General features: G+C 41.9%; 1 protein-coding gene across 1 annotated transcript in view; it reads right to left on the bottom strand.

The window, feature by feature from the left end:
* Nucleotides 1-22577, bottom strand: part of si:dkey-106n21.1 (solute carrier family 23 member 1) — a 228439-nt gene that overhangs the window by 190692 nt on the left and 15170 nt on the right. The window contains 1 exon segment of the mRNA XM_034175892.1: nucleotides 14801-14947. Coding sequence (XP_034031783.1) covers nucleotides 14801-14947 — 147 coding nt within the window.

Raw genomic sequence — 22577 nt, 5'->3', positions numbered from 1 at the left:
AGATACCACTACGGTTTTGGTGTCATTAGAGCTTAGTACTGTGTTTGTTTGATCATCGTATTCTATATGATAGGGTGAAGAATTATTTTGGGATTACTGGCAAAGTCCTTGCATGGTTGACATCTTGCCTAACTAGTTACTCTCACTGTGTTCTGTGCAACAACACTGCCTCTAACCTTGGTAACATGAAGAATAGGGTTCCACAGGGGTCCATCTTAGGCTTCCTGCTTTTCTCCCTTCATGTAGCACCCCTTTGGCATATACTATGATGTTATGGGATCAATTTTCACTGCTATGCTGATGATACTCAGTTGTACATGAAGAAAACTGCTGGTAATCTCATACACATAAAGACTTTAGAACATAGGCATAAAAACTGATTCCAGACAGAGCCCAGAGGGTGCAGGTTTACTATGTAACCACCAACTCCACGGAGATGTGCCAAAGTCACATGACTGGATTAAACGGTCCTCCCATCAAATTCCCCATGCTCTTAGTTTCCGTTTGAATGTACAGAGTTCAACCTATATACCAGTTGTTAAATTATGTTGATAGACCCAGTAAAACTTGAATAATGATTTCTAATTTTCTCTAGGCTTTTACTTGAATATTACAGTAATGTGTAGAGAGGCGCTTTGTGCAATTGCTTCTTCCAGCACGCGTGTGAACGGGAGGTTCTCTCCCGCTTTCTTCCTCTCTGCCTAGGGCAATTACAAGGAGAAAAACATGACTTTCCCTTTATCATTTGGTGGAAAAGATATGACCTAAGCCAAAGAAAAATTATCTCAGGCACACCTATTTGATTGTGGAAGTGCTGCCTTCAACGCGTACATGAATGTCTACCTCTTTTGTTACCTCTGGTGGGGGGGAAAACAAATGTCTTCCCCTTTATTACTGGTGGGAAATGCATGGCATCAACCAATGAAAACCACTGACCCCACATGGATTGATCAACATCTCCACACCCATGAGTGGGGATGTTAATCAGATTGAGAAGGGAAAAAAAGCCTACAAAGACAAAACTCAGGAGCCAACACTGCCTCCGGGTGGAATGGCAAAGTGTCAGGCCTGTGATGTCCAACACAGGAGAGGTCTTGTATTGGATAGGAATTGTTTTTTTGTTGTTTTTTTTCAATAGTTTTTTTTTTTTTTCTTTTTGCAGTAGCACAGATATTTTTTGTTGTATCTTATCATTCGTAAATAGCTGTACAGAAAAATCCCTGAAGCTTTTCCTGCAATTTCATGTAAATAGTTTTATATAACTTTTCTGTTTCTCACATTTGTACATACATTTTTAAATTTACAATTTATATTTGCATTCCAAGTTATAGAAATGGTTTCTTAAACATGTTTGTTGTTTTCACAGAAAAAACTAACTTTTTTCTATTTGGATTTTATGTTTTTGTGTGAATTTAGGTTCACTGTGTTAATACAGTTTGTCCGAATGAAAGAAAAACTGTAAAATCACACAGGTGTAGTTGTGCTGGAAAAAAAAAATGACACCAAACAAGGCAAAGTAAACAGTTTCGTTAAGGTAAATTATGACGATAAAACTGAAAGTAGTCAAAAATGGCCAATTATAAACAGTTTCGTTAAGGTAAATTATGACGATAAAACTGAAAGTAGTCAAAAATGGCCAATTATACCCTGGACTCCAGAGGGTTAATAATGTTTTTATAATCAGTTTATCATTAATTCATGACAGTTGCATTTTCATGTATATACCAATTGTATCATACCAATTTGAGATTCTATAACTAAATAGTTTGTTCAATGAAACTTGGTGGTGGTGGTGGTGGGGTCACATTTGACTTTTGTGGCATAGAAATGTTAAAAAATTAACAATATAACCAGAAAAGTTAGATTTTTTTCCATTCAAATTAATAAATAAGTGTAAGTAAACCAGCAAAATTTTATTTTGTCAGTTTAAAATTTATTGTAAAAAAAAAAAAAAGTAGGATCTTTGAGCCACTCATCATAAATGTTCATGGAATTTGAATGAATCAGTTTGCAGTTGACTTAAAGTTCACACTGCAGAGGAGGCACTTGGTTGGAATGTTTCACCAAAGGCCTGTTTTGTTTTGTTTTTTTCCCAGCACGTCAACATTAAATACCTCCCACTCCCACACATCTACTGTATCTGCTTCACAGCATCATGTTTCAAAAGTGTCAGAGGAAGATGGCAGAACCTATTAGCTTTGAGTTTGCCTCCTGTTTCCCCCAGTGTGATTAACTATGGGTGTGTCATCCATCTTTATTTGCCGTGTCTCAGAGGAGAAGATTTCGACTGCTTTCTGTTTCAGTCTGCATGACCAAGCAAAAATAACAAACCACTGGTCACATCACTCAGTTTACAATCTCAGATTTAGGATATCTTCCTTCTAAGGCCACAAAAACATTTGTACATATGTTTTTACTTCTACTTAATAAAGATTGCAGACTCTGCTGTAGCCTCCTCCCAGTCTGGTACCATCCCACAGGAACACAGGTTTCAAACTTTCCTTCAATACCCATCATGACCCACAGGGGGGCCAGAGGGTATTTAGTTCTCAGTACTCGCCTTCCTTCCTCCCACGGTAAGAGAGGGGGATCTTTCCCCCATGTTTTAAGCATAGGAATGTTCAGTGGTGGGCAAAGGTCAGCTAGTCCGATAGATAATTATCAAAGCTAATGTTTTTGCTAATGGATAAGCTTTTCAGATAAGTTTTAAAACCATCATTGGACCAATTATCTTCCAATAAATTTAGTTCCAATAACTTTCAGAACGATAACATTTTTTTTGCTGGTAAAGTGATCAAAGTTTAATGGTCAAAACATTTGGAAACCCTAAAGTTAAACATTTTAGTCTGTCTATTGTGTATTTGTAGCAGACTGGCTGCCTGTCACTTGCTGATGATGTCATCATTAAGCGCAAAACATGATTGGCTGGTCGACGCAGGGAGCATTGTGGGTAGTGTAGTTCAGATTCACTTTGGACATTATAGTGAGTGAGTCCACTCGACACAAAAACAGACTGGACTAATTTTAACATTATTTTATTTCTTTGTGGCTCTAATTTAATTGCCAAGACTCGGTGGGGGACAGGAGCTCTCACGGCGGAGCTGTGTGTACAGAGGGACTTTTCTTCACGTTTAGACACCGTTTTGGATTTTTTTTTAAAAGGACGCTTTATGTGGATTATTTATTCAGATATATCCCACTGAAACTAACAGGTAAGAATTTATATTTACTATGTGTATTTTACTCTGCCAATCAATGCATTAATGGGCATATTTTGGTTGTTTAAGCCAGCTTTTTAGTTCGTAAATGATGGTGTATAATACTGAGATAAACGGTGACTTCTAATACTGTGTTTTACTGCTTTTCAAAGATGACGACAGTGTTTGGGGTTTTATTTTTTTTATTCATTATTTTTCATGCGTTCTTATGTGTTTGTGATCCATGAATTTAACCAGCAGCAAAAAGTGAAAGTGAAACTGGTTTATCAGAAGCTGACAGTGTAATCTGATGTCAATATGAATCAATACTAAAAGTTATCGGTTATCTGTAATAAAGATACATTTCTTTTGCAGTTTATCAGTTTAGCATCATAAAATAACTTTTCAGTTATTGGATTAATGGTTATTGAAGCTACCTTTTTGGTTAGCTGTGCCCACCACTGGGACTGTTGTTTACAACAGAAAGGACTGGATAACACGATGCAACTGTTATCACATATTATTATCACTTAATGAGGCATTGCTGGGCCAGTAGCATAGATTTACATTTACGCTACCTGTCCATACCTGCCCGCAGTAATGGGTGGGTATCCCAATACCCGCCTGCTGTGCATTGGCCGATATTCATCCGAGTTAGACGAGGGCGAATATCGGTCATTTTGGGTGACTGGGCATGGACGTCAGGCCACTGAAAATGCATACCGCCCTCCAAAAGCATGTTATTGTATTATTACAACAACAATCTGCCATATGCGCATAAAACCAGCCCTCGTGAGATACAAGAAAAAATAGGGCTGATAAATCATATACCTTTCCTATCAATTTTTCTGCTCTGGAAACTGTGGCAATAAAATCAGGGCGATACAAATCTTAAAACGGCGATACAAAAAAGACATTGAAAATACCAGGCTTCGTATCACCCTGCTTGTCATCCAATCAGGAGCCCCCATTTCTCAACCCCACCAATGACACACCCCCATTTTGTGTTACCCTGGTGACAAGTGCAGGATCCTGATACAGGATCCAGATCATTTCATTCAACCAAGATGTCTGATCAAGGTGAGAGAGTTTTAGCCTCCCTAGCAGGGAGAATTCTACAGCTTGAGTCTCATACTGAAGTTGTGAGACATCAGTGAAGAGGACACTCATGACTTTATAGAGACATAAGAACATTCCATAAATTTAACCTAAAAATCCAAGTCAGAAGAAGTCAGGACGGTATGTAAAAGGTAAATGGATAAATAAATTTAATTGCAGAGAGTATGAACCCAAGGCGGCCCACATTTCTTGTGGTCAACTTCATTTCATATGTTAATCTACTGTAAAAGTATACTGTGAAAGGCTCATTAAATGCCTGCTAATGAGTCTTTCATTGGATTCAGGTGTGTTGGAACAAGGAGACAACTAAGAGTGGACCGAACTTGGGCACCCCTGATGTAACTACATAGTGTAGTGTTTGACAAAGGTTTCCCAAAGTAGAGCTTTCCATGAAGTTATATCAGCTATTTATGAATTTATTATTTATGAATAACAATTCTTAATGCAGTGCCATCTGACAGATTAGAGATCACAGGTGTTTAGCTGGCTTGCACCCTTGCCCTGTACACACTGAAATTCCTCCAGTTTCCTTCCTTTAACAATGTAGAGGGAGAAATATGCAAATCCCTTTCCATTTTTCTTTGAGGAACATTGTTTTGAAACATTTCAATAATTTTCTCATGCATTTAATGACACATTGCTCCCTGGGGTCATTTGTGCCTCACATAGAACAGTGATGTGGATGTGACGTGTCACTGTAAAGTCTTTTGAGCATCTTGTTCAGATGGAAATGCAGTCCATTTAACAGACAGTTTCAGAATTCTGCCATTCCAATATGTCCATTGAGTGTAATTTAGTTATTATTTAATTTGTATTTTAGTACCTTTTACAGCAATTGGCAGACACTGACAGCTTCTGATGTTCACTGCAGTGATTGTGCCATGATTAAAAAGGTTGATGTACATTCATTGATGTAAATTACCTCTGTTGGTTTATTTGTTAGTTTTGTCTTGTAGAAGTAATTTGACACTTTGACAAATGGTAAATGGACTGCATTTATATAGCACTTTTCCATCTGCATCAGTTGTTTAAAGGCTTTACATTATGTCTCATGTTCACCCATTCATACAGACCTTGCCCAAGGGCCTTTAGTGATTTTCTGGTCTCAGACTACCACTTTGACCATCACCTCCACGTTAAAAGCAGCAGGCAGGCGGGACATCACTGTTATCTCCATTCTGTCCCTCAAAGCCCTGACGTGGACATAGTTGACAGCTCAGAGCGCGCTGTGTCAAAAATAAGCCGTTCATCACGCCGCAATGTGGAGCTCTTAAAAAGCTGCATAAAAACACCGTTTAGATGCACAGAACGTGTGTCCAATACACACATCTGTGCACATCACAACGCACTAAAAAGTGGCCTTTGTGTAGTTTGAAGTGTTACACGTGTTATGGTGGCTGGGAGGTTGCAAATCAATCACTCTAAAAAACCTTAACTGTGCAGTGCTCAACCGTTTTTTGGTGAACATTTTTACATTTACAAATATTGAGTAAATTAAAAGTGTGAAATTGTTTAAATATACTGATGATCTTGGTAAATTAAACTAAAATGATCAGTATAGTAGTCCTTTCCAAATATTCTGAATGAAATTTACCAAATAATTAAAGATATTCTAAAAATATAATGTGTAACCAAATGCTAATTTATTTCAATGAAAGAATGTAAAATAATTCAAGCAAAGTGTCACGCAGCAGTGCGAAGCTCACTCATGAACAGGGGCGTCCTAAACAGGAAGTGCCAAAATTCAAATCCACAGTAAAACAGGAAATGTTCAATGTCAGACACTTCTTGTATTGACAGACGAGATGGAATCACAGAATCTTGCGGGAACTCAGTGGCAATCTCACACCCAAACAGGAAATGCCGAATTCTCAGTCACAGTGAAACGTTCAATGATGAACACTTCCTGGCATGGGTGGAGCTAGAGCAGAGGCCAGGGTTTCACTGGACTCCCCTGAAATCTGATTGGACACAGATGATTGACATGTCACGACACCGCACATCTGGTTGAAAGAGCTGCATTTTGAAATCAGTGAGTCACATTGACTGCTAGGTTCCTCCTGTCCAGTAGTTTGTGCTGTGTACCACAAAAAGTTCTAATCCACCTTAGTAGAAGAAGAAAAATCAATCAATCAATCATTTTTTTTATATAGCGCCAAATCACAACAAACAGTTGCCCCAAGGCGCTTTATATTGTAAGGCAAGGCCATACAATAATTATATAAAACCCCAACGGTCAAAACGACCCCCTGTGAGGCAAGCACTTGGCTACAGTGGGAAGGAAAAAAACTCCCTTTTAACAGGAAGAAACCTCCCGCAGAACCAGGCTCAGGGAGGGGCAGTCTTCTGCTGGGACTGGTTGGGGCTGAGGGAGGAGAACCCAGGAAAAAGACATGCTGTGGAGGGGAGCAGAGATCGATCACTAATGATTAAATGCAGAGTGGTGCATACAGAGCAAAAAGAGAAGAAGAACAGTGCATCATGGGAACCCCCCAGCAGTCTACGTCTATAGCGCATAACTAAGGGATGGTTCAGGTCACCTGATCCAGCCCTAACTATAAGCTTAGCAAAAAGGAAAGTTTTAAGCCTAATCTTAAAAGTAGAGAGGGTGTCTGTCTCCCTGATCTGAATTGGGAGCTGGTTCCACAGGAGAGGAGCCTGAAAGCTGAAGGCTCTGCCTCCCATTCTACTCTTTACAAACCTAGGAACTACAAGTAAGCCTGCAGTCTGAGAGCGAAGTGCTCTATTGGGGTGATATGGTACTACGAGGTCCCTAAGATAGATGGGACCTGATTATTCAAAACCTTATAAGTAAGAAGAAGAATTTTAAATTCTATTGTAGAATTAACAGGAAGCCCATGAAGAGAGGCCAATATGGTGAGATATGCTCTCTCCTTCTAGTCCCCGTCAGTACTCTAGCTGCAGCATTTTGAATTAACTGAAGGCTTTTAGGGAACTTTTAGGACAACCTGATAATAATGAATTACAATAGTCCAGCCTAGAGGAAATAAATGCCTGAATTAGTTTTTCAGCATCACTCTGAGACAAGACCTTTCTGATTTTAGAGATATTGCGTAAATGCAAAAAAGCAGTCCTACATATTTGTTTAATATGCGCTTTGAATGACATATCCTGATCAAAAATGACTCCAGATTTCTCACAGTATTACTAGAGGTCAGGGTAATGCCATCCAGAGTAAGGATCTGGTTAGACACCATGTTTCTAAGATTTGTGGGGCCAAGTACAATAACTTCAGTTTTATCTGAGTTTAAAAGCAGGAAATTAGAGGTCACCCATGTCTTTATGTCTGTAAGACAATCCTGCAGTTTAGCTAATTGGTGTGTGTCCTCTGGCTTCATGGATAGATAAAGCTGGGTATCATCTGCGTAACAATGAAAATTTAAGCAATACCGTCTAATAATACTGCCTAAGGGAAGCATGTATAAAGTGAATAAAATTGGTCCTAGCACAGAACCTTGTGGAACTCCATAATTAACTTTAGTCTGTGAAGAAGATTCCCCATTACATGAACAAATTATAATCTATTAGACAAATATGATTCAAACCACCGCAGCGCAGTGCCTTTAATACCTATGGCATGCTCTAATCTCTGTAATAAAATTTTATGGTCAACAGTATCAAAAGCAGCACTGAGGTCTAACAGAACAAGCACAGAGATGAGTCCACTGTCCGAGGCCATAAGAAGATCATTTGTAACCTTCACTAATGCTGTTTCTGTACTATGATGAATTCTAAAACCTGACTGAAACTCTTCAAATAGACCATTCCTCTGCAGATGATCAGTTAGCTGTTTGCCAGTTGGGACGGGGCAAAAATGTTTGCTTCAGATTTGAACTGAACACGTCGTTTGAACTATGGACTTCAAATCACACCAAACTTATATTGGTAAGTAAACGACCGTATTTCCTGCCAGAAATGAGGTCCAGGTTGTTAAAAGCAGCATTACTCCTTTAATTCGGGTTGCCTTATATCGACATGTTTAAGCTAACAGACAGCAGCTGGTTCATGCTCTCTTGGCCTATTAGTGCATCAGATAACTGAAACAATCATTCAAATGGTGATACAAGCATCAAATTCAGCACAAATACAGCTGGAGCAAAATTAATGGAGCAACTTTAACTTTTGACCCCTGTACAAATTGAAACTGACCTTTGTCACATTCTTGCTGCTTTTACCTAATAACTCCATGACATTCAGTCACATATTGTCCAAACTATACCTTTTTGGAATCTTTATGGTCAGACAAATAATGTGGTGTAGTTTTCTATATGATTTGGAGCATCTTTTAATTGTGACCCCTGTGTAATTCTGTGTAATTGACCCCTACCTGGCTGACTATTGAAAATTCAACTGGCCAATCAGTTTTTTTCAAAAGAGTTCCTGTCCATGGATTATTTGTTTCAAATTTGATGTTTGTATCACCATTTGCAGGATTCCACTCTAAATATTCTCTGATCTGCTGCACTATATATGAGATGTAAGATGCTGCTCCTCGGTGTTTCTGAATTGCCCTCAAAAGTATTGGAACACTTGTATTTCACACATTTTAATTTGTTTATTCCATTTCAAATACTTTTTTTTTCTAAAATTATCTTCCATAACTCAAACTGAAAGCAAATCTCTACAATGTGATATAAATTAATTAAAAATATAAAATCCGGCTTCCTGATGGAGTGTGTAGAGGAGGATTTTCTTAAAAATAAGACCTGAAAGTTCAGCTACATTTAACAGAAAGTATATTTGAGATGAAAGCCTAGATTTGATGTTTTGGTGAAAGAAACTTTGTATTTCTTCATAATTGATAGTTTGAGTTTGAGGAAGATCATTTTGGAAAATTTTATTCTTTTTTTTTCTATTCTTCATTAAAATGGCATAAACAAATTAAAATGTGTGAAATTCCAAGTGTTCCAATACTTTTTGGAGGGCACACTATTCTAACCTTATGATGAGTGCAAAATAGTGTGGTATTATTACTGCTTTGTTTAAGAATGTTTAATTTTCACTGTTGCTGCAAATTGTGTCAAATCATAGTCATATCGTATATCATATTGATATGAAAATTCAGTAAGGTATATCTTCTATTATACATTCCAAATCTAAAGTGGAACTCTACTAGTGTTTACTAAGGTACACCGAAATAACTTAAAAAAAAAAGAGAGAGAGAGAGAGAGAGAGAGAGAGAGAGAGAGAGAGAGAGAGAGAGAGAGTAGAGCTACTTAGGTGCCTGGTCTTGAGAACCAGGGATGGTAGGTTGAAAAGATTTTTTTATCCCAGGGGAACTCTCCCTACCCACCTAAGCGGCTCAAGAATATGTCAACTGTCAACTAGCTGAAAACTTTGAATATTAATTTACATCTACATTTAAAAAATACTTAAAGTGGCAGGGGGTTAAGAGGGCTGTAACTGGGGGGTCAGCTGAAAAGCAAAAAAAAAGAAGAATGCTTAAAAAGGTGGAAATATGGGGGGGGGCAGAGCCCCTCCCAGAAGCTGAAATACAAAATAGGAAAATGCTTAAAAGGCAGGGGGTCTGGGGGTAAAGGTTTTAGTCATGCTAATGCTCCCAAGAACTATTTCACTGAAAAAAGTCTGAAGGACCTAAAGGACATGGTTCGATGGCCAGGAGACTTTCCAGGCATGTGAGAGGCAAATCAAGAAAAACCTATATTCAATTGAATACAGATATTTAATATTCAAACTGATAGACTTTGTTGTTTTTGTGCAAATATTTGCTCATTTTGAAATGGATGCCTACAACACATTTCAAAAAAGTTGGGACGGGGCAACAAAAGACTGGGAAAGTTGATGAATGCTCAAAGAACACCTGTTTGGAAACATGTGAGTGTTATGATTGGGTATAAAAAAAGCATCCCCAAAAGGTTCAGCCATTCACAAGCAAGGATGGGGTGAGGATCACCATTTTGTGAACAAATGCAAGAAAAAAATAGTCCAACAGTTTAAGAACAATGTTTCTCAACGTTCAATTGCAAGGAATTTAGGGATTCCATCATCTACAGTCAATAATATAATCAGAAGATTTAGAGAAGCTGGAGAACCTTCTGCAACGTAAGCGGCAAGACCAAAAACCAACATGTCCATGATCTTCAATCCCTCAAGCGGCACTGCATTAAAAAAAACCGACATCATTGTGGTAAAGGATCTTACTTCAAAAAATCACTGTCAGTTTGACATAGTTTATCGCTACATCTACAAGTGCAAGTTAAAACTCTACCATGCAAAGTGAAAGCCAAACATCAACACATCCAGAAATGCTGCCACCTTCTCTGGGCCCAAGCTCATTTGAAATGTACAGACACAAAGTGGAAAAGTGTGCTGTGGTCTGATGAGTCCACGATTCAAATTGTTTTTGGGAAATCAGGACATTGGTGTCCTCCAGACAAAAGAGGAAAAAGGCAACCCAGATTGTTACCAGGGCAAAGTTCAAAAGCCAGCATCTGTGATGGTATGGGGGTGTGTTAGTGCCCATGGCATGGGCAACTTACACATCTGTGATGGCACCATCAATGCTGAAAGGTACATCCAGGTTTTGGAGCAACACATGCTGCTATCCAAGCAACGTCTTTTTCAGGGGTGTCCCTGCTTATGTCAGCAAGACAATGCCAAGAACACATTCTGCACGTGTTACAACAGCGTGGCTTCGTAGTAAAAGAGTGCGGGTACTAGACTGGCCTGCCTGCAGTCCAGACCTGTCACCCATTGAAAATGTGTGGCGCATTAGAAGCACAAAATATGACAACGGAGACCACGAACTGTTGGACAACTGAAGTGGTACATCAAGCAAGAATGGGAAAGAATTCCACCTTCAAAGCTTCAACAATTAGTGTCCTCAGTAAACAGCAGATTTAGCCTCTTCCTAAACATACACCAGGATGTTGTTAGAAGGAAAGGTGATGTAGCACAATGGTAAACATACCACTGTCCCAACTTTTTGAAACGTGTTGCAGGCATCCATTTCAAAATGAGCAAATATTTGCACAAAAACAAAGTTTATCAGTTTGAACATTAAATATCTTGTCTTTGTGGTGTATTCAATTGAATATATGTTGAAGAGGATTTGCAAATCATTGTATTCTGTTTTTATTTACATTTTTCACAACGTCCCAACTTCATTGGAATTGGGATTGTCATGTATGTATTATTATGTGTTTGTCCTGCATCTGTCTGATGTCTGTTTTTAATTTGACACCTTGCAGGTTGATGTTGCAGCAGGCAGTCAGCTGACAGGTGCTGTATGTCCACAGCAAAGCATATGAGCAAAGTGATCAAACAAGAATGAGTTCACACATATTTCATTTCTTTCACATGACATATTTAATGTCTTTCAGCCACTTGTGTGCGCGAATGGTTGTGGTGACAGGTGTACGAGGCTTTTCAGGCGGCTCAGATTTTTCACGAATGGCATGCAATTTCTCCTTCATGTGCTCATCGGCTTCAATTGTGTTATGTGTGAAGGGGCCCTTTGGTGTGATGATGCTTCAATATGCATCTTTACTGTGTGGTGCCTTTGAAGCTGCTGACTAGAATGCACTGTATGACCCACATAGTGATGACATTGATGGTATTATAGACTGTGTTTCTATAATACCATCTGTGCAGAAGCCAAAATTCTATCCCCACTAAAGAGGTCTGTTGTTACTCTAACAACAAACACTGGGTTACCAGTGTCCTGAAGGCCCTTCTTTATGAAAAGAGAGGGCTTGAGGTCAGGAGACCACGCAGAACTCAAACAGCACAGTGGATTAGTGGTTTGCACTGTTGTCTCACAGCAAGAAGGTCATAGGTTCGATTCTCACCTGTGGCCTCTCTGTATGGAGTTTGCATGTTCTCCCCATGTTTGCATGGGTCTTGAGCTCAATGAGACTAACTTGGTTAAATAAAGGTTAAATTAAATATAAAAAAAAACAGACTGAAGGAGAGCAAGGATGCCTACAGGAGGAAACTGGAGGAGAAACTGGAGAGGAACAAGGCCAGGGATGTGTGGAGTGGGATGAAACCGATCACCAGCCTCCAGAGGGAAGGGGTGCCATACATACATAAAGCAAAACCAGTTTTCACAGGTTCTTTATTTATTTATTTATTGTTTATTTGATGAGGACAATGCACATTAATGAACATTTTGTACATTTTCATGCCATAGCGTAAATATGTCAGATTTAGCTAAAAGCTACTTTCCATCTGTAGTCCTGAGGTGAGTCCAGTTTGACTCCCTCTTGACCTCCTCACCCCCCGAATGGTCCTTTGAGCAATGACCCCATGTCTTTCTCACAACCCTCACAGCCCTCCACCAATTCCTGCAGCAGACACCTCTTTACATCTTTTCCACCCCTCATCCCCCTGGCATGGTCCTGGCACACCTCAGATCACTGGTGTGCTCAAAAAAAAAAACCCCTGCAGTTTGCATATCAGCCCCATCTAGGTGTGGATGATGCTATAATATATCTGCTGCATAAACCTTACTTCTCCCTGGACAGACCCGACACCACAGTCCGCGTCATGTTCTCTGATTTCTCCAGCATCTCATCATCCAGCCTCGATTGCTGAAGGCAAAACTAGAGAACATGCAGGTTGATGTTGCCCCGGTCACATGGATCACTGACTATCTGACGGGCAGTCCACAGTTCATGAGGCTTCAGAGTTGTGTGTCTGAGAAGTCTCATCAGTAACATCGGGACCCCCAAGGACCTGTGCTATCCCCCTTCTTTTTCACCACCTAAACTGCAGACTTTTAGTACTGCACTGAGTTGTGTCATCTCCAGAAATTCCCTGATGACACGGCCATAGTTGGGTGTGTAGAAAATGGTTGGGAGGATAAGTATAGGGACTTGGTGCCAGTTTGTGAGGTGTGTGGAGAGAATCACCTGCATCTGAATGTGGCAAAGATGAAGGAGATGGTGGAGGAAGAACAAGCCCCCGCCTTCTGCATCGGTGGGACTGATGTGGTCATAGTCCCATCATATAAGTATCTGGGCATCTACCTGAACACTAAACTGGAATGGTCTATGAACACAGAGACGTCTCCAAGAAAGGCCTAAGCCAGCTTTGCTTCCTGAGGAGGCTCAGATCCTTTAATGTATGTAACAGGATGCTCCACATGTTCTGTCAGTCTGTTGCTACAAGCATCATGTACTTTGCTGTGGTCTTCTGGGGGGCAGGCATCAAAGCAAACAATGCCAACAGACTGAATAAACTGGTCAAAAAAGGGAGGGTCTGTTGTTAGCTCCAGGCCTGGCAACCTAGAGGTGGAGTGGTTGCGGACAGAATGCTGGCTAAACTTCTGGCAATTAAGGACAATGCCTCCCTAATCTTAAGAGCAGCTTTAGCAAAAGACTCATACAACCACGCTCCCTAAGGGACCGATACAGGAGATCGTACCTGTCCAGTGCTATCAGACTCTAACATATTTGCCTCTACTAGACCTGTGGTCTCTGAACTAGACTAAAAAGCCTATACTATTTACTATTTACCTGTTGCACCCCACATAGCAATACGTCTTATAACACCATTGCTCCTTAATTAATGCACACTCTTAAACTGTGATATTGGGTCCATTGCACTCTGTGTGTTTCTACCTCAGTTTTTCTTTGTGTGTGTGTGTTGTTTGTTTTATTTTGATCTTTTTGAGGTACCTGGCTGCTATGACAACTGAAATTTCCCTTTGGGATTAATAAAGTTGTCTGTCTGTCAACGTTACTATCTTCACAGTCATAAAAATTAGGGAATAACCCTGTTGTGTCTCATGATTTGCGGACGTTCATGCTGGTTATACGGTCGCAAATTGAGCTTTACCGGCGACGCGTTAATCCAATTCCATCGTTTGCATGGTTTATTTTACTGTAGGTAATTCGGTCAGCAAGGCTTACCATGAGGCAGCGTCGCTCCAACAACAGTCAGGGCGGGGAGTAATCCTTCAAATGTGAAAATCTTTCAAATCCATCAAATGTGAAACATAATTCTGTATCAAAATCCACATCAATACTTTTGTATGGTAGCTTAAATTCACCCATTTTGGCGGCATCGTCAGTACGCAACTTTCTCTTGCTCTCAGCTAACACTGCCATTATGACACATGTAGCAGTGCGTGCAGCCGGTGTTCTGTTGAATTTTGTGTCTTGTCGCACAAATCGACATTTCCACCTCCTGACAATATAGCGCATGTGCAGTTGCGCGGAGGGCTGGACTCTTGACAGGAATGAGATCTCGTCAGAACACCGGTGAGGGCACGGAGTAATACATCTAAATGTGAAATGGTCAAATATTTTGCCACTGTTACCCCGATATTATACGGTCTGAAATCTCACATGATTAACCAGTCAGATTAGCAGAAAAAATGTAATTGGATTAGAATAAAGCTTTTAGTGTTTTTGTTACCCGCCGACAGAGTGTGTGGGTTGGGTGAAGGGGAAAAGGAGTTCCACTGAGGATGTGATTGCATCTGAAAAATTTACCTGGAAACTAAGCAAAATGCAGAGGTACCAAGGAGGCCTGTCATTCAGGGAGTAAAGTAGATCTCTTTCTGCAGTTTCTTCCTTAGCCTCCGTGTTTGGATTCCCAGTGTCAACTACCAACTGTGGCTCTTCATCACTCTCATTACCCTTGGAATGAAACACAGCACAAAATAAACAGTCCATTGGTTCATCACAGTCATAAATAAGTCAACCAACATCACATAAATATTCTGTGTTCTCATAAAACATATGGTAAAATACCAACTTCAGTAGCTTAGTTAACTCGTCCAGAAGGACTAGTTTCCACAAGGAAATTTTGACCCAATCAGTACCACTTAAGGTGGCCAAACAACACTTAGGAGCCAGTTTCAGTGTACCATGGTCTATACAGAAATGTATGATAACCATTACAGAGTGGCAGCTATAGCCAGGTAGGAGTCAAAGAAGGACTACATGGGGGTCAAAATTTAAAAATACTCCAATCATATTGAACGGTATACCACATTATTTGTCAAATCATAAAGATTTCAAAACAGTATAGTTTGGACTATATGACAGAGTTCTGGAGTTAGGGGGCAAAAACAGCAAAAAAAAAAAATGAAAATTTTAGCTTGCACTGGGATAAAAAGTTCAAGTTGCTCCAATTTTGGTGAAAAGGTGTGCAAATTATTGGTTATGTTAATAGGATTCTTAAGTGGAACAGTTTTGAGTTTTGACTTTGATGAATACTTGGACTCCAAGGTAAAGGTCAACATCCATTGGTTTCTATGACATATGTTACCCTATAACGTGATAAATAAGCATGTCAGATGGTGCAAACTATTCTTTGGCAAGGGTTTACAGTCCCTTGTCATGGTGGTTGCACATTCCAGGGCAGCCTATATTTAACCTTACTTTTCAAAAACAAGACAAAACTGTATTTAGATAGAAAATGACCCTCAGTGGGTAGAGTTGGTTGTGCTACAACTAAAGCATTTCTGGATTGAATCTCAGTTACTGTCTATAAGCTATTTCCTTTCACAAGACACAAAATTGCTCCATACTATCCATGCTGCATAATTGGCAGATGGTTCCCTTCAATGACTACAGTAGAAATTAAAGTTGGCAAGATTTTTGAGTTTTTGTGGTGTATAGCACTGTGAAGAAGGGCCTTCATTGTACATACAGAACATGGGGGTTGGTAAGGTTAGACCTTACTTGAGTGAAGCGCCTTGAGGCAGCTTTTGTTATGATTTGGCACTGTATAGATGAAAATAAATAAAAATACATACATACAACAAAGTTTGTCCTCTAGATTAAGGCTAGTATCACTGAGGCACAATGGTGGAGAGTAGGTGGAGACAACTTTCTGAATTGTCCTCCTCTGTGCATGTGGCAGCTGACTGTCCACTGAATGACGTCTGGAGTGGCAGCGAAAATACAGCCACAAAGCTCGAGTAGTCTGCAAAAATTCCACATGAGAGCCACTGATATGGCACACAGCACACATGCAAAAATTGAGTGGCATTGGTGTGGTTTTTGCAGGCACAAGGATTTGCACACAAATGCCACGTGGCAGTCTCATGGTGGTTAAGCACCACTGGCATGGCTGAGATGATGACATGCTGTGGACTGTTATATTGTTGTTGTGTGAAAGAGGCTGTGAAAATTCCCCACACTTTAGGCAGAAAAAGTGCAGTAAATAATAATAAATGTTGTCTTTCCAGCTGCTCCCATTTGGTTGGGGTTGCCACAGCAAATACAATACGATACGCATTAGTATTTGGCAAACGTTTTACACCGGATGGCCTTCCTGGCACAATTCCAGTTTTCCCTACGGAGAAACACGCGTAGCCCCTAGTGTTCCAAAGAAGTCTCCCATCCAAGTACTAACCAGGACACATACTGCTTAGCTTCTGAAATCTGATGGAATCAGGCTTACACAGAGCAGACTGGCTGCCACAAAATTCTATAAATAATAACTAAAAAAACAAAAAACAAGAAGGAAAGTGTGAAAAACCACTCATGGGCATAAAGAATGATGTCCAGGAGCTGTGTCTCTCAACTTCCATTGACGTCCTCACAAACAAACAAAATAAAAACAATGACTCTAAATCATCCTCATCTACATTCTCCACACAGTTGCAGCCTGCTGTCCCTTCATGCACGAGGGCCGGCACTGGCCGGTAGCATTAGACTGCAACCTTCAGAAAAATGAATATGAAAAACGCAGTAACTCCGCTTCATGCAGCTCCTCGGTGGCTGGACAAGATGTGTCCACCGTGCATTCACAGCCGGCCATGCATAAAACTTAACTACATTAATGCCAGGCGTCTGCCCTGGCATTACCAGGGCAGATGCCTGGTAATGCCCAGATGCAGAACCAACAGACTAAAAAAACTCTTTTATTCCCACAGCCATTGCTCTCCTAAATAACACCTAAGGACTCACTTAAGTCTATACTGACTCGCACCTTATTTCTGGGCTCTTGTTTTGTATATTTATTCTGCTGTGTTTTTATGTTTTTTATGTTTTTTATGAATTTGTATGATGTGGTTTTATGAATGTAATGTAATTTTTACTGCTGACTGCACCTGAATTGCCCCCATGGGGACTAAATAAATGATCAAATCAAAATCAAATCGAGTGGCTCCTCCGTGGCAGGACACGACGAGTCCAGCCCAGTCACACGTATGCATGCTGGGTGTGTGCCGACTAGGAGCATAATTAGCACTTCTGTGTTCAAATAAATAATTAGAAAGAGATACACACAGTAATCTGGTTTGTTTCTGTTGTCATCTGTGGCCCTCTCACGCGTGTGCACGCCCGGGTGGGTGCCGCCTGCAGAGCTGGGTAGCTGGAGGCTCATGGATTTGTTCAGCTGCTTCCCAAAGCCCTGCTCCTCTCTGATCATATAAAAGGGAAAGTGTGTGTCAACCCCTCACAAGTTGTCCCACACGCTGTGGATGTTCTGAGTCACAGAGACGAGGCGCCCACCTGACGATTTGGCGAGGGAGTTTATCATGCAAATGTTTTGGTTTGTGTAAAAATCTAGTGAGGTGTGCCATTGTCCCACGACTAAGGCGAGAGGATGGTTAACGACTGTGAACCTTGCGCCGAACTGCGCGAGTTTCCACATGGATGCCGTTCACAGGCTGTTGAAGCCCAGTGAAATACGAGCCTAACCCATCCAGGCACAGATCTGCACCCAACTCCAAATCTGGATGTACTGCCTTTTTCAAAGGCAAAGAAAGAGAGGCGAAGACGTCGCGCTCACACTATTCGTCAATCCAGCTTCAGACTGTAGCCATAGGAAAATGGCTGCACACAGAACAATGTTTAGTCACAGAAAATCTCGCCGCAACCTTGGCCGGGTCAGGGGCGACGGAGTTGGAGGAGATGATAAACCCCAGGAAGGACAAAGAAGTACGGTGGAACTCGCACTTCTCGCCCTTCACAAACAGCCGGTTCTCCAACAACCGCTGCAGGACCTGACGTACATGCTGGACATGAGTCTCAGGGTCCGGAGAAAAGATGAGTATATCGTCTAGATATACGAAGACAAACCGATGCAGGAAGTCCCGCAAGACGTCATTAACCAATGCTTGGAACGTCGCGGGGGCGTTTGTGAGGCCGAACGGCATGACCAGGTACTCAAAGTGACCTAAGGGGGTACTCAGCGCCCGGGATCAAATTGATGGCGCAATCGTACGGTCGGTGCGGGGGAAGAGTGAGTGCCAGATCTTTGCTGAAGACGTCAGCAAGATCGTGGTACTCCTCCGGCACCGCCGTCAGATTGGGGGGGGACTTTGACCTCCTCATTAGCTGTCACACCGGGTGGAACCGAGGATCCTAAACATTCCTGGTGGCAGGTTTCGCTCCACTGCGTCACAACCCCAGACGGCCAATCAATCCGGGGATTGTGCGTCACCATCCATGGAAACCCTAAAATCACTCGGGAGGTAGAAGGTGTTACATAAACACAATCTCCTCCTGTAATTCCCAGACACAACCAATGTCACGGGCTGTGTCTGGTGTGTGATTAATGGAAGAAGGGTGCCATCTAGTGCCCGTACCTTCCAAGGTGAAGGCAGAGCCACCAGAGGGAGCCCTACTTCCTTTGCCCATCTGCTGTCCAGCAGATTCCCTTCCAACCCCGTGTCTACTAGTGCTGGGGCGTGAAGGGTTAACTCCTCACTTAGGATTGTGACTGGGATTCATGCAGATTTACTGGGTTTCCCCATGTGGGTATTATGACCCACCCTTAGCCCAATCTCTAAGGATGAGTGCTGCTGTTTTGACCGTTTGGGGCAGTTTTTCTGCGTGTGCTCGGTTGAGCTGCAGAGAAAACACTCCCCACGGACCAGCCTCCTTTGTCTCTGATCTGATCGCCTTTTGGCCCTGCTCGTTTCCATAGCAACGGCAGCAGGGGGAGCTGTCATCACGTGGAGTGCCCTGGCTGTGGAGTGTGGGGAAGACGGCTTCCTTTCGGACCCAGGAGGAAGAGGGACGGCTTGTGCCTGACCACGCCCTTCGTCTCGCTCCCGTCGGTGTTCTGTTAATCGGTTGTCCAACCGTATAACCAGGTCGATAAGCCTGTCTAAATCCCGCGGCTCGTCCTTCGCCACCAGGTGCTCCTTAAGGACCAGGGACAGACCGTTTACAAAGGCGGCGCGGAGCACAACAGCATTCCAGCCGGCTCGCGCTGCCACAATGCGGAAGTCGACTGCATACTTAGCTGCGCTCCGGCACCCCTGTCTTATCGACAGCAGCACACTTGAAGTGGTCTCGCCTCTATGAGGGTGGTCGAACACTTGTCTGAACTCCCTCACAAACCCAGCGTATGATGTTAGGAGCCGTGAATTCTGCTCCCAGAGTGCCGTAGCCCAGGCGCGTGCCTCTCCTCAAAGCAAATTTATAACGTAAGCCACCCCGGCTAGCGTATGACGCGTACATGACGGGACGCTGTGAAAAGACGAGCGAGCACTGCATTAAGAAATCTGCGCACGTCTCGACACAGCCTCCGTACGGCTCCGGAGGGCTTATGTATGCTTCAGGGGACGGTGGGGGGGTTCGTTGAACGACCAGCGGAATGTCTGTTTCAGGCCACCGGTCAGCAGGAGGAGGTGCTGCAGCAGCGCCCTGAGCTTGCGCTTCCACCTGGGCGGTGAGAGCCTCCATCCTCCGATTGAGAATCACATTCCGCTCGGTGACTAAGTCCAGCCGAGCAGTGAAAGCGGTTAAGATTTGCTGCAGCTCACCTAACACGTCTCCTGCTGACACCTGTGCACCTCGCTCTTCCATTGGCTGTTCAAGCGATGGCTGACGCCCCTCGGGATCCATGGCGCTGGACGAGAAATCCTGTTGTGAAAGTGTAGTGACACGGACCCACAACAGGGGGCGTTAATGAACGGACAATGGATAAGCCAAAAAGTAACAATTTAATGTTGTGAATCGCACAACGAAATACAGACAATAACAGAGGATGAGGATGGTCAATCATACACAAGGTGATGTGTGGGCAGGCTCGAAGATAGAAGACGTCTGGCCAGAGAAGAGCCGGATCCCACACAGTTTCCACCGCCAACGGATCTGAAGAACACCGGAGCCGCCAAGCCCTGCGCCCCAGGTGGCCACTGTCTTCAGCAGTCAGACCCGGTACTGCTGGCAGAAACAGAAACAGTTAATGGTGTGTGTGTGAATACACACCCAGCAATCTTTCAGTGCTTAATTCGTCCAGGAGGGAAAACCTCCACCTCCAGACACAGAATCACCCGTGCAGCTCCTGTCAGTCACTTCCCTGGAAGGAGTGAGAGGCGAAGACGTCGCGCTCACACTATCCACCAATCCAGCTTCAGACTGTAGCCACAGGAAAACGGCTGCACACAGAACAATGTTTAGTCACAGAAAATCCGCAGAGAAGGTTACCTGAGTGGTAGCTGATTTCTCGGCGGGGAGGTGGAGTTGCAGTCCGGCTTTTATGGAGGATGTGGTTGATGAGTGACAGCTGGTGTTGATGATGTGTGACAGCTGTCACTCCCAGTAGGTCCAACGCCCTCTCCTGCTTGGAGCCCGCACTCCAAGCAGGGCGCCATCTGGTGGTGGTGGGCCAGCAGTACCTCCTCTTCAGCGGCCCACACAACAGAAAGGCACATTAGTCTAATATGCATGTTTTTTCATGGTAGGAAGAAACCAGTCAAACTAGAGGAAACCCACATAGAAATGGGAAGAACATGCAAACTCCACACAGGAAGGACCTGAGCATGGACGGAGTCAAAGCACAGAAAGTGTTGTTGCCAGCTAAGACTACTAACCACTGAGCTATCCTGTATGGTAAATGCAGGAATAGTGCAAATTTCTTAAGTGATTTTGCAAGAAAGAGAGCAGTGAGGGAAGCTACCAAGACAATTTATGACACCTCTGAAGACATTACAGGTTTCTGTGGATGTGATTAGCAAAGCTGGGCATCGTGCAACTTTTGTCTGTTGTGCATGCACATCATTAGTTACACAGATTCACGGTGAGAGAAAGAGAGAATTCTCTTGAATGAAGACACAGGAGACTGGAGCCAAGGTTTGATCTTTTTTCTCATGTATTAATGTAATTTTCTGTTCCGCTCCACCATGAAACAGTGATGGGTGACGCAAAAGACAAAATTACATGATGCACACTTTCTGCAGTCACAGCCACAGAAGCCTAGAACTCCCTCAGAGTTGACATAATCAGTGATTTGGGAATGTTTGAATCTATGCCTGGGCTTGTCTCAACAAAACTGTCCATAAAAGTGATGAATTACTGCAAAGTGATCAAAGGGGCCCATAAGTGTGTCACACAAATGCTATGAACTCTGGAAATAGTTTAACGGTTTCTTAAATCTAGTTATTTCATCTTTTTTTTTTTTCCTGAACAAAAGCATTTTCACCTAAACAAACAGCAAGAAAGGATGTGAATACAGATTTAGTAATACATGTGCACCCTCTTCTGGTGGAGTGGAGTAATAACATGAGGAAAAGCAATTTCATAGCTGTTACTAAATGAAACTCTTTCAGGGTCAGATTGATTGGAGCTCTATCGGGCACCTGGGCTGACACAAGGCTGCTCTGACTGACACAACACGACAGACCAACTCATTTTAGGAGAGGATTAAACTTTGAAAAGCAAGATGTCCACAAACAGCAGGACACTTAAATCAGAGAAGTGCTACATATATATATATATATATATATATATATATATATATATATATATATATATATATATATATATATATATATAATTATTATTATTTTTTTTTTTATGATATTCACGTTTTGCAATTAATGGTTTGCGGATAATTCACGATTCGCAGCTGATTAACGTTTTGGGGGTTAACACCCCTCCTCTTGTTAGTCATGTGTCAATCGTGTGTGCGCGGCTGCTCCTGTCATCTTGCTGTCTGCATGTGTATGTTGTATTCTAGTTTGATTATATCTTTGGTTTTGATTATTTCGGGTATGTCTTCCTTGTGGTTCATTTTCACTGCATTCTCTTGTGTGGGTTTTGTTATAGTCTGTGGTTCAGGGTGTTTAGTGTTACTTATTGTTCTACTCACCATTTGCTGTTCTGTGTTCATGACCTTCATATATTGTCTGTTTAGTTATTGGTCTCTAAGTTTGTGTTATTTCACATGCACTGAAAAAAGAGAACGTTTGAACCAACTTAAAGTGTTACAATTTATAAAAAACGTGAATGAATTAAGTTGTTTGAACTTAAGTTTGAAAGTTAAATCAACTCTAACTTACAAACTTAAGTTCAAACA

The sequence above is a fragment of the Thalassophryne amazonica genome, chromosome 8, assembly GCF_902500255.1.
Source record: "Thalassophryne amazonica chromosome 8, fThaAma1.1, whole genome shotgun sequence".
Classification (NCBI taxonomy): domain Eukaryota; kingdom Metazoa; phylum Chordata; class Actinopteri; order Batrachoidiformes; family Batrachoididae; genus Thalassophryne; species Thalassophryne amazonica.
The sequence above is the reverse complement of the archived record's forward strand: the minus strand, read 5'-3'. Positions and strand labels throughout refer to the sequence as shown.